At 46.6% G+C, this 13197-nt stretch overlaps 1 protein-coding gene across 4 annotated transcripts in view; it reads left to right on the top strand.

Annotated features, from left to right (window-relative positions):
• golga5 (golgin A5) overlaps positions 1-13197 on the top strand; it is a 126090-nt gene that overhangs the window by 51831 nt on the left and 61062 nt on the right. For all 4 annotated transcript variants that reach the window (XM_059962847.1, XM_059962858.1, XM_059962852.1 and 1 more), the window contains 2 exons: positions 5144-5363; positions 11095-11218. In XM_059962847.1, coding sequence (XP_059818830.1) covers positions 5144-5363; positions 11095-11218 — 344 coding nt within the window. The remainder of the gene's footprint in view (positions 1-5143; positions 5364-11094; positions 11219-13197) is intronic.

Raw genomic sequence — 13197 nt, 5'->3', positions numbered from 1 at the left:
TCCAGGCCCGGCCGCAGAGCCCACTAACCCCCGGCCCAATGACCACTGGTGCTTCTACCACCAGCGGTGGGGCGCAGAAGCCCGCCGTTGTCGCCCGCCCTGCAAGTTCCCGGGAAACGCCAGGGCCAGCCGCCGCTGATGGCTACGGCGGCTGGCCATCGGGATAGCCTCCTGTATGTGTGGGATAGCAGGTCGGGACGCCGCTTTTTAGTCGATACTGGGGCTGAGGTCAGCGTTTTACCTCCGACAAGTTACGACACTCGCAGCAGGGCACCGGGTCCCCCCCTGAGGGCCGTGAATGGCAGCACAGTAAGGACCTATGGCACCCGTCAGGTGCAGCTACAGTTCGGCCCCAGCCAGTTCACGTGGGACTTCACACTGGCCGCCGTAGCCCAACCGCTTCTGGGTGCGGATTTTTTGCGAGCTCACAGCCTGCTGGTTGACCTGCCCAGGAAGAGACTGGTACACGCCGAGACCTTTCAGCCGTTCTCCCTGGGCGCGGCCCAGTTGCCAGCCCCTCACCTCGGCTCCATCACGCTGTCCGACAACGACTTCACCAGGGTCCTGGCGGAGTTCCCATCGGTTCTGGCACCGCAGTTCACAGCAGCCATGCCCAGGCACGGCGTACAGCACCACATCCCGACACAGGGACCACCCCTCCATGCCCGTGCTCGGCGGCTTCCCCCGGACAAGCTCCGACTGGCGAAGGAGGAGTTCCAGAGAATGGAGGAATTGGGGATCATCCGGCGGTCCGACAGCCCCTGGGCTTCCCCCCTGCACATGGTGCCCAAAGCGACGGGGGGCTGGAGACCGTGCGGCGACTACCGCAGGCTGAACGAGGCTACCACACCGGACCGCTACCCTGTGCCGCACATTCAGGACTTTGCGGCAAACCTGCACGGCGCCCGGATCTTCTCCAAGGTCGACCTTGTCCGAGGGTACCATCAAATCCCGATGCATCCTGACGACGTCCCCAAGACGGCTCTCATCACCCCGTTTGGCCTCTTCGAGTTCCTCCGCATGCCGTTCGGCCTGAAGAATGCCGCACAGACGTTCCAGCGGTTAATGGACGCGGTGGGACGGGACCTGGACTTCGCGTTCATCTATTTGGATGACATCCTCATAGCCAGCGGCAGTCGTCAGGAGCATCTGTCCCACCTCCGTCAACTCTGCGCCCGACTGAGTGAGTACGGTCTTACAATTAACCCTGCCAAATGCCAGTTCGGACTTGATACCATTGACTTCCTGGGCCACAGGATTACTAAAGACGGGGCAACCCCTCTGCCCGCTAAGGTAGATGCGGTCCGCCACTTCCCCCGACCCACCACGGTCAAAGGCCTTCAGGAATTCGTAGGTATGGTCAATTTCTACCGCCGCTTCCTCCCTTCAGCTGCCCGGATCATGCGCCCCCTGTTCGCCCTGATGTCGGGTCCGAGCAAGGACATTACCTGGGACGAGGAGTCCGCCGCCGCTTTCGTTCAAACGAAGGAAGCTTTGGCTGACGCCGCAATGCTAGTACATCCCAGAATGGACACCCCTACCGCCCTCACAGTGGACGCATCAAACACGGCAGTCGGTGGGGTGCTGGAGCAGCTCATCGCAGGTCGCTGGCAACCCCTGGCGTTTTTCAGCAAACACCTGCGGCCACCCGAGCTCAAGTACAGTGCTTTTGACCGGGAACTGTTGGCGCTCTACCTGGCAATCCGGCATTTCAGGTACTTCCTAGAAGGTCGGCCCTTCACCGCGTTCACGGACCACAAACCGCTTACCTTTGCGTTTACGAAAGCATCCGACCCCTGGTCATCCCGCCAGCAACGCCACCTGTCCTACATCTCTGAATACACAACGGATGTCCGGCACGTCTCGGGTAAGGACAATGTCGTGGCGGATGCGCTCTCTCGCCCTACCGTTCATGCCCTTTCCCAAGGGGTAGACTTTGAGGCACTGGCAGAGGCACAGCAGGTAGATGAGGAGATTCCGAGTTACAGGACTGCAGTCTCTGGTTTGCAGCTCCAGGACTTCCCCGTGGGCCCAGGTGAGAGGACCCTACTCTGTGACGTCGCCACCAACCAGCCCCGTCCGGTCGTCCCCGCAGCCTGGCGGCGACGGGTTTTCGACTCCATTCATAACTTGGCGCATCCCTCCATCCGGACAACTGTCCGGATGGTTTCCAGCAGGTTCGTTTGGCACGGACTCCGCAAACAGGTCAGTGAATGGGCCAGGACGTGCATGCACTGCCAGACGGCCAAGGTGCAGCGGCACACCAAAGCCCCACCGCAGCAGTTCCATCCCGCCCACCGGCGTTTCGACCACATTCATGTGGATATCGTGGGCCCCCTGCCAGTGTCGCGCGGAGCGCGTTACCTCCTGACTATCGTGGACCGGTTCACAAGATGGCCAGAGGCGGTCCCGCTCACCGACACCACCTCCGAATCTTGCGCCCGAGCCCTGATCGCCACCTGGATATCCCGCTTTGGTGTACCAGCCCACATTACCTCCGACAGAGGCGCCCAGTTCACCTCCAGCCTGTGGTCAGCTATGGCCAGCCTTTTGGGGACTCAGCTGCACCACACCACTGCCTACCACCCACAGTCGAACGGGCTAGTGGAGCGTTTCCACCGTCACCTGAAGTCGGCCCTCATGGCCCGCCTGCGAGGAGCCAACTGGGCGGACGAGCTTCCCTGGGTCCTTCTCGGCATCCGCACAGCGCCCAAGGACGACCTGCACGCCTCGTCGGCCGAGTTGGTATACGGCGCGCCCCTGGCCGTCCCCGGGGAGTTCCTACCAGCCCCGAGGGGGCAAGAGGAAGAACCCGCTGCAGTCCTGGGCAGACTTCGCGAGAAGCTCGGTAACCTGGCCCCCATACCCACTTCACAGCATGGGCGGCACCCGACCTGCGTACCCAAAGACCTACGGAACTGTAAGTTTGTGTTTGTACGAAGGGGCGGGCATCGGCCACCGCTGCAGCGGCCATATGAGGGGCCGTTTACGGTGCTCCGGAACAACGGGTCCACGTTCGTGCTGGACGTTGGGGGGAAGGAGGAGGTTTTCACGGTGGACCGCCTCAAGCCGGCCCATGTGGACCTGGCGCAACCGGCCGAGTTTCCGGCGCCTCGGCGCAGAGGCCGACCTCCCAAGCAGGTTCTGGCCCAGGCTGTGGACATTGGGGGGTGTATCGCCGGTTCTGGGGGGGGGTTATGTGGCGGCTCATTTCCTAGCGTATGCGAACCGACTCACAATTAGATAGCCTACGGGGGTTTGCGAGCACAGAGCTTTGGAGCCTCTTCGCCATGGGGGGCCGGTTGACAGAGGCTTAAAAGTGAGGCTGAAGTTTTCGAATAAAGTTTTTCCTTCGACTGCAGTTACCGACTCCGTGTCGTAATTTTAGCGCTGTTTGTAGCACACCGCTACAGTATTACCGAATTTTAAAAAAAGGACTTGGGGGATGGGGGTGGGGGGAAGCTATGAGAGAACAAGGCGTGACTGACACACACATGGGAAAGCAAGACAAATGCAGCAGACTATTAGAAACTAAAGATATAAACTGTTAAAAGTGGAATTAGTAGTGAGTATCTCTACTTTACTTACTTGAAAACCTCAGAGTGAAACCCCTGGAGGAGAGACAATATCGATAAAAGAGCTATTGAAGCTACAGTTATAACAAGTAGCAGCTGTAACAAGACAACATTGGCAGAGAAGCGTGTCCAAGATCTCTACTGTATAACCAGGAATTAGTTCTGTTAAATCACACCAAGGGAAATGGTCAAGTTTTTTTTGTATTGGTTTTTGAATCGACTTTATGTGGATGATCAACTATTTCATCCAACAAAACAAGAAACAAGATGGCGAACCACCCAAGGTCAAAGCGCCTACGCGGGAACAAAATGTTTAATGACGTAGAAGATTTAATGCAGTTGGATGTACAAGTTTATTTTCGTTTGAAGGACCTGAATTTGATTTTCTGCAAGAATTGATTATTTGCAAAGACTTTAATAATTTACTGAAGAAGATTTACTTTGTTTATAAGTTGTGATGTTGGAGAATTGCTGTGAAAGAAGTTAAGCTGTTTATATATAATCTTTGAATTTAAATTTGTAGACATACTGACTAGAACTGAAACTGAAGCTAACCATTATGCTTAAGAATAGGAAGTCAATAAGTTTTTTAACTAGAGATAAATAAAAAGGAAAGGTTAGTCTGTAAACCTTTAAATAGGGAATAATAATTTGGCATCCGTCGGTCTCGAGAGACCATGGATCTGCGCCTGGAGTTTCCAGGGCTCAGGCCTGGGCAGGGTTGTATGGGAGACCGGCAGTTGCTCAAGCTGCAGGCCTTCCCCTCTCCACACCACCGATGTTGTCCGAGGGAAGGGCACTAGGACCCATGCAGCTTGGCACCAGTGTCGTCGCAGAGCAATGTGTTGTTAAGTGCCTTGCTCAAGGACACAAACACGCTGCCTCAGCTGAGGAAATAGGGAATAACACTGGATCTAATTAGAGAAATTAGAGTAATAAAGGTTATTCTAATGAATCTTACTGATTCTAACTGAAAAGGAATTTGGTAGATTTGGAACCTAACATAATGTTGGAATTTTGAATTGTTCTTATTCATGTAAATATTTTGTATATTCTGTTTTTTTTATAAACAAAACTTACCTCCAGAAGTGTGTGTTCTCTATTCACTGCCTCCTTCTGCTATGTAGAGCTTCTGATGGCCCACCAGCACCTAGTGTAGAGCTATGTAATATGATTTTCTCATAAGAGTGTGGCAATCAGTCACACCAGATAAGACGAGTGCTTCACATGGAGAACGTGCAAGCAGTGTTTTACTACTGAGGTTGGGTGGGACTATGACCAGAGGTCATGGTTTAAGGGTGAGAAGTGAAAAGTTTAAGGGGAACAAGAGGGGAAACTTCTTCACTTAGAGGAAAGATTGCAATTTTTCTGGCACTTTTCCACTAGAAAGGATTAAACAACTAAGAGAAGCCAAAGAGCTCGAGAACCATGATAATTTGTTTTACAATAGTCCTTTAAGTTGGAAATATGCGCAAAAAAACAATTGCATTATTCCAGGTGCAATTGGTTGGGGTGAACAGCCTCTTGTGATCTGTACTTTCATGTCATTGTAATTTGTGTGTTTGTAGAGTTAAATAAATCCAGGAAACAGATTGAGAAATGGAACACGGAAAACTCGAAGACAGACAGGATCGGTCGGGAGCTGCGCTCGCAGGTGGATGATCTGAACGAGGTGCTGAGCGCCAAGGATTCTCAGCTGGCTGTGCTCAAAGTGAGATTGGAAGAGGCAGATCAACTGCTGAAGACACGTACCGAGGTGATAGACATGCTGCAGAGCGAGAAAAACAGGTAAAAATTACTCTGTTGGCATGCATGTTGTTCATTGGATACTGACTTCCATACAGCTTCTAAAAGGGACTGAATTTGGGTGAGAAACAGACTGAAAAAGGATTTTAACACTTGTTCCTTTCATGAAATTTTTATTTATTTCATGGTGCTTGGAAAGGGAAAAACATGCAGCTCTTATTTATAACATTTAGTGAAATCAAGGATGCAGTTCACAGTGAGGGTCCTTATCGGTCAGAGTTGACCATGGTTATTGTTCCTTAGCTGTCTAAATGCACAAGCTTGGGCAGTACAATATGGAGAGCAAGCTGTAGCTCCCTCTCTCCACACAGCTAATGAACCCAAAGGAATGGTAGAGACCAATACAGTTTGGTACCAGCAGCATCACAGGAGTTGCCAGTCAACATTGAACTCAATGTAGGACTCCAGCTCTGGATTTTTCCCTCGTGGTTTACTCCTGAAGCCTTCCCCATGAGTGGGTACAGCCACAAGGCCAACGGAGGTTTGAGATCAGAGTTTTCCTCCTTCTTGATGAGCTGCCAGCCATAGAACATTACAGCACAGAAACAGGCCTTTTGGCCCTTCTTGGCTGTGCCGAACCATTTTTCTGCCTAGTCCCACTGACCTGCACCTGGACCATATCCCCCCCATACACCTTTCATCCATGTACCTGTCCAACTTTTTCTTAAATGTCAAAAGTGAGTCCGCATTCACCATTTCATCTGTCAGCTCATTCTACACTCCCACCACTCTCTGTGTGAAGAAGCCCCCCCCAATGTTCCCTTTAAACTTTTCTCCTTCACCCTTAACCCATGACCTCTGTTTTTTTTCTCCCCTGGCCTCAGTGGAAAAAGCCTGCTTGCATTCACTCTATCTATACCCATCATAATTTTATACACCTCTATCAAATCACCCCTCATTCTCCTACGCTCCAGGGAATAAAGTCCTAACCTATTCAACCTTTCTCTGTAACTTAGTTTCTCAAGTCCCAGCAACATCCTTGTAAACCTTCTCTGCACTCTATCAACCTTATTAATACCCTTCCTGTAATTCACAGACCAAAACTGCACACAATACTCCAAATTCAGCTTCACCAATGTCTTATACAACCTCACCATTACATTCCAACTCTTAATCTCAATACTTTGATTTACAAAAGCCAATGTTACCAAAAGCTTTCTTTACAACCCTATCTACTTGTGACGCCTCTTTTAGGGAATTATGTATCTGTACTCCCAGATCCCTCTGTTCTACTGCACTCCTCAATGTCCTACCATTTACCTTGTATGTTCTACCTTGGTTTGACCTCCCAAAGTGCAATACCTCGCACTTGGCTGTATTAAACTCCATCTGCCATTTTTCAGCCCATTTTTCCAACTGGTCCAAATCCCTCTGCAAGCTTTGAAAACCTTCCTCACTGTCCACTACACCTCCAATCTTTATATCATCAGCAAATTTGCTGATCCAATTTGCCACATTATCATCCAGATCATTGATATAGATGACAAATAACAATGGACCCAGCACTGATCCCTGTGGCACACCACTAGTCACAGGCCTCCATTCAGAGTAGCAATCCTCCACTACCACTCTCTGGCTTCTCCCATTGAGCCAATGTCTAATCCAATTTACTACCTCTCCATTTATACCTAGTGACTGAATCTTCCTAACTAATCTCCCATGCGGGATCTTGTCAAAGGCCTTACTGAAGTCCATGTATACAATATCCACTGCCTTCCCTTCATCCACTTTTCTGGTAACTTCCTCAAAAAACTCTAATAGATTGGTTAAACATGACCTACCACGCACAAGCCATGCTGACTTTTTCTAATAAGTCCCTGTCTATCCAAATACTTGTAGATCCTATCTCTTAGTATTCCTTCCAATAATTTACCTACTACCAATGTCAAACTTACCGGCCTATAATTTCCCGGCTTACTTTTTGAGCCTTTTTAAAACAACGGAACTACATGAGCTATCGTCCAATCCTTCAGCACCTGACCCATGGACATCGAAATTTTAAGTATTTCTGCCAGGGCCCCTGCAATTTCAACACTAAAAACCATGGCTGATGAGTCCCACCTGCCCAAAACAACTGGCTTTAAGGTGCCAGTAATCTGCGCCATTGGGAGCATTGGTAGTGGGAGCTTGTCCCCATTACCACTCCCGGCAATAACAGCCTTAAGGGACCAGTTCACAGCAGTAGAATATAAAACAGAACAGTATAGCACAGGAACAGGCCTTTAGGCCCACAATGCTGTGCTGAACCAGGTGGATTAGTAATCCCGTGGTTAACTGAATTAATCCCTCTTCATACACAATGTCCCTATCCCTCCATTTTCCTCACATTCATGTGCCCATCTAAACATCTATTAAAAGTCCCTAATGTATCTGCCCCAGTACCACCCCCAGCAGCGCGTTCCATGCACCCTCTAACCTTATATTTAAATAAAAACACCCACAACAACTTCCCCCTCACATCTGCTTTGAAATTACCGTCTCTCACTTTAAATGCTTGTCTTCTGGTATTAGACATTTCAGCCCTGGGAAAAAGATACTGTCTGCCTATGCTATCTCTGCCTCTCATAATTTTAAAAACCTTCAAGAGATCTCCCCACAGCCTTCACTCCAGAGAAAACAACCCAAGCTTGTCCAGTCTCTCCTGAGAGCACATCCAGGCAACATCCTGGTAAGCCTTTTCTCCACTTTCTTCCTAAACGGAGGCAACTAGAATTGTATGCAATACTCCCGCTGTGGCCTCACTCGAGTTCTGTAAAGTTGTGGCGTAACTTCCTAACTTTTGAGCTCAGTGTCTCGACTAATATAGGCAAACATACCATATGCCTTCTTAATAACCCTATCAGCCTGCATTGCCACTTTTAGAGAGTTAGGAACTTGGACCTCATCAACACTTGTCCATAACAGTGTACTGTCTCTTTACACTTGACCTGCCAAGGTGCAACACTTCACGTTTGGCTGGGTAGCATGGTGGGTAGCTTAGCCCTTCACAGTACCAGTGACACGGGTTCACTTCCCGCTGCTGCCTGTAAGGAGTTTGTACGCTCTCCCCGTGACTGCGTGGGTTTCCTCTGGGTGCTCTGGTTACTTCCCACAGTCTCACAGTTGGTAGGTTCATTGGACATTGTAAATTGTCCTGTGATTGGGCTAGGGTTCAATTGGGGTTTGCTGGCTGCTGTGGCTCAGAGGGCCCAGAGGGCTTACTCCCCACTCTATCTTAATAATAATAAAAACCACCCAAGTTTGCCCAATCTCTCATTATAACATGCCCTCTAATCCAGGAGGTATCCTGGTAAACCTTTTCTACACCTCTCTAAAACATCAAAATCCTTCCTATAAAAGGGTGACCAGAACTGTATGCAATACTGCAGACACAGCCTAGCTGGAGTTTTATAAAGCGGCAACATAACTTCCTTACTTTTGAGCTGCAGGCCTGTACTAATATTGGTAGATTTGCAGACGCAGTGTCAGATGGGTTGACTTGCTTTTCATTCTATTTCTGCTTCATTCAAAGGTTCAAAGGTACATTTAATGTCAGAGAAATGTATACAATCTACATCCTGAAACCATCTTCGCAACCATCCACAAAAACAGAGGGGTGCTCCAAAGATTGAACGACAGTTAAATGTTAGAACCCCAAAGTCCCCCCATCTCTCCCCTCCCGCGTTAAAATAAGCATCGGCACCGCCACCGAGCACCCAAGCGTGAGCAAAGCGATAGCAAAGACACAGACTTGCAGTTACCACAGAGACTTTGCGTTTCACCCGGTATTCGACATACCACAGGTTCTCTCTTTCCCTAATAAGGGAGGAAGAGGTGTCTCCATTTTCCCAGTGAGTGGAGAGATATCACAAACAACTCGCTGGTTTACGATGTTAAAAGTCCGTTACGTCACTTTTCTCGAGCTCTGTGCCTGAAGATTGCAAAGATCCCGGGTCTCCAGGCACAGTCGCAGATAACCTGACTCCACCGAAGACACACGGGTCTCCTGTTGTGACATCGACCCTTGATCCGCCCGTCTCCAGAGCCGCAAGATCTTAGGCTTCCAATGCCAGGCCGGGCCCTTGGCTTGCCAAACAACAATGGCTAGATATAAAACCTCGAGAGTGGGTCCCATTCCCGCAAAGAACCGTAGTCAGCCTGTAACTCCAGGTCAGGGTCTTCAAAAGAACCCAGAAAGGGAAAAATAAAGATATTAAAGATGGAAGTAGAGCTGTTTACGAAGATGCAAGCAAAGGAGTCACTGTTTGGAGCCATTAACCCTCCTAATCTCACCTGCATTGCATATCATAGCTCAGTGTGGTGCAACTTGAGTGAAATGTGGTTTTACATAATTGTGAAAGTTGTTTTTTTAAATGAAATTGAGCCTATTATCTCTCTGTTCCTACTGTTATGTTTTGGAGTTGAGCTGAGCCTCTCTCGACCGCTTTTCCAGCTTGATCGTGAAGAGTGGTCCTGTGATCTGCACAGCTCCTGAGTAATCAGCTGGGCAACAACCTACCATGTTGTTGGGAATTTGACATAATTTTATTTGTTGCTGCCTTTTAAATGTACAGATTTTTAAATGACTTCTTAAAATGGATAGAGCTGAAGTAGATACTTCATAGTGTGAAATTAGCAACGTAGAATATTTAAAAATCACAAAGATTATTTGTTGACCTTGCAAGGCTCCTGAACACTCAGGCAAGTGTACTAGATTTGGGTGGAAAGCTGAGAACCAGGATCTCCAGAATAGCAATCTCTGGATTGCTGCTTGTGCCACACACCAGTGAGGACAGGAATAGGATGATTTGGCAGATGAATGCATGGCTGAGGGGCTGGTGCAGGGGGCAGGGGTTCTGATTTCTGGATCATGGAGATCTCTCCTGCGGACGGTACGAGCTGTACTAAAAGGATGGTTACACCTGAACCCAAGGGGGCTAATGTCCTTGCAGGCTGGTTTGCTGGAGCTGTTGGGGAGGGTTTAAACTAAATTGGCAGAGAGATGGGAACTGGAGTGATAGGGCTGAGAATGAAGCAGTTGGCGTGCAATTAGAGTGTATAGCGAGATTGGGAAAGGACAGGCAGGTGACAGGGCAAAATCGAAGTCCGTCGGATGAATTGAAGTGTATCATGGGGGTAAAATCAAAAAGGGTGATGAATACAAGAGTGAAGGTGTTATGTATATTAGAGTTTACTACTTAAAGCACAAATGTTTATGCTACTATTTGTGATGTCAGTTTGCGGAATAAATGCGTTACAGTTGTTGTATGCCCAAGGTTTATCATTACAATTTAACATATTTCACACCAAGGATAATCCATTCTAATCAGTTATGTCAAAGAATGCGCTAGTTTCCTGATTTAATTTGTCTCATTAAGCTAGCATAACTGTATAACTCCTGTTCTTCTATATCCAAAGTGTTGTTTTTTCCACATTTAAAGTATTGAGACATTCCTCATTATGCATGTTGGAGCTTCAGTTTAATTACCCATTTACTGGAGGTTAAGTAAGTTTTGCTGTTGACATACATCCTTCTTGATGTAATAAGATGATTGTTAGTGCCTCTAATTGGCAGTATTAAACGGTGACCAAATTGAAAATTCCTATATGTTATGGAAGTGAGATAATGGGGAATATGAATAGACTAATCCATGTCATTGTGCTGTGTATTTACACATTGCATCTATAAAATCCCAAGGCGAGTTTTATAATGACACTCCTGTTTTACTGAAAGGATTCTGCAAGATCATAATGAAGGCAGCAGCTTGCATAACCAAGCCTACCAGACAATGCAAGAGAGGCTTCTGGATGCTGAATCAACCCTTAAAAGAGAACAAGAGAATTATACTCAGATGCAGGTTGGTCTGAACAAAAGGTACCCAGAACGTGAAGCTGAATACTGATGACTCTTTCCAGTTAGAATTAACTTGGTCTGATTTGTAATTTGCATTAAATCAGATTATGGACCTGGTTTGTTGGACGATGCACTTTCGAAGCTGCCTGGCTTACAGGGCCTGTGCTGTAACGTGAGGTTGGGCAGACCAGTGAAGGCTGATGGGAGACTGGATAGATGTTTATATAGTTAGGAGAGGTATGGATAGAGTAGACAAACTGTATCTTTTTCCAGGGTTGAAATGTCTAATATCAGAGAGCGTGAATTTAAGGTGAAAGGTCATTTTAAAGATGTGAGGGGAAAGTTTTTCACACAGACTGGTGGGTGCCTGGAATGTGCTCCCTGGGGGGGGGGGGGGGTGATGGAGGCAGTAATGGCAGAGGCATTTAAGAGGCTCTTAGATAAACACATGGATGTGAGCAAAATGGAAGGATATTGACATTGTTGAGGCAGAAGAGATTAAGTTAGTTGGCAATTTGATTACTAATTGAATTGGTTTAGCACAGCCTTGTGGGTGGAAGGGCCTGTTCCTGTGATGTACTGTTCTATGTTCTATGAAACTGAAATGGACAAAAGCATTTTTATTTTGTGTCCCATTTGCTTTACAAGCAATTAAGAGAGGAAAGATTAAATATGTAAATCTTAGAATAAAGTGTGAAGACTTTTATAAGTAGTTAATTCTCAAATTATTTGTGTCTGTACCCTAAGCATCGTTATATAAAAAAGCGCAAATATCACACGATGGATTTTGTTTGTCACACACTTCCCTCAGCAGAATAAATGCAGGTTTCATTGGCTGGTGCAGTCATAAAACTTGTTATGGTGACAAGTGGTATTTTATCATTATGCTATAGCACATGGAGGCAAATGTAATTTTTTTTCCTGTAACAGTTTAAAACAAACTTCATTGATTGTGATTAGTAAGAATTTGCCTGTGATGCAGAGAAGTTCAATAAGGTAGAAATTTGTCCTTAGCAGCACATAGCAAAAGTACGATCAAATTGGCTCTCCATCTCTGAAACTCAATTCCACTGGAAATCTGCAGTACAATTCCCAGCTATGAATATATAGTTACTGTACATAATTGAGGATTTGTTTCTATCCTTGGACTGAAATAGTGTACAGTCCATGACAGCTGACATGCAGAACATCTGTATTTAACCTTTCATTGTGTTTTATGGAATTCCACCAGAGTTGACCCTTGCCCCAGTTTCACCTCTTCTTTATTCTCAACTGATGATGTTTGTATCTTTAGTTTAAAATTAATACAGTGGATTCTGGTTAATTGGGACATGTTGGAACCAGTATATTTTGGCTCAGTTAACATTTTGGCTGCCCCAATTAGATGAAATTTCATGGAAATAGTTAAAAAGGTATAAAAAGATAAATTACCATTTAACTGAGTAACAAATTATGTATTTAAATAAAATACAGAGCAAATTAAAACAGTACAAATAGATCAACTGTACTATAAAACTATTATTAATTGCAAATAGTTATTGATGGAGGAATTCATCCAGTGTACATTGCCGTGTTCTTTTGATTAACTGCAGAAACATACCTAAGGCAATTTTTTGGCTTGAGTCAAATATTTTAGTGACTTCTTGGCAAGTGTCTGAAGTTTTCTAAAGTCAAAATAAATGAATAACATTATCAAAAAATCACTATGTTTTGTATTGCAGTCCATTGGCCCAAGTAGATACACAAATGCACACAACTGATGCTATTTAAAAACTATTTGTCCTAAACACAATGTAGAGTGTTAATGACCACACAAGTGCATGTAACTGATGCTAGTTAGAAACTATTCGGTAATAGTCTGCTGTCCCAATAAGGCAGCATAGTGTCCCAAATAAACAAAGGGAATCCTATTTTCTTGATTAGTTTTTGCTCTTTAAGAGATGTCCCAGATAAACAGCTGCCCCAATTGACCAATTAACCAGA

The sequence above is a fragment of the Hypanus sabinus genome, chromosome 2 (genome assembly GCF_030144855.1).
Source record: "Hypanus sabinus isolate sHypSab1 chromosome 2, sHypSab1.hap1, whole genome shotgun sequence".
NCBI lineage: Eukaryota > Metazoa > Chordata > Chondrichthyes > Myliobatiformes > Dasyatidae > Hypanus > Hypanus sabinus.
Note: the sequence above shows the minus strand (reverse complement) of the source record. Positions and strands in the feature narration are given on the sequence as shown.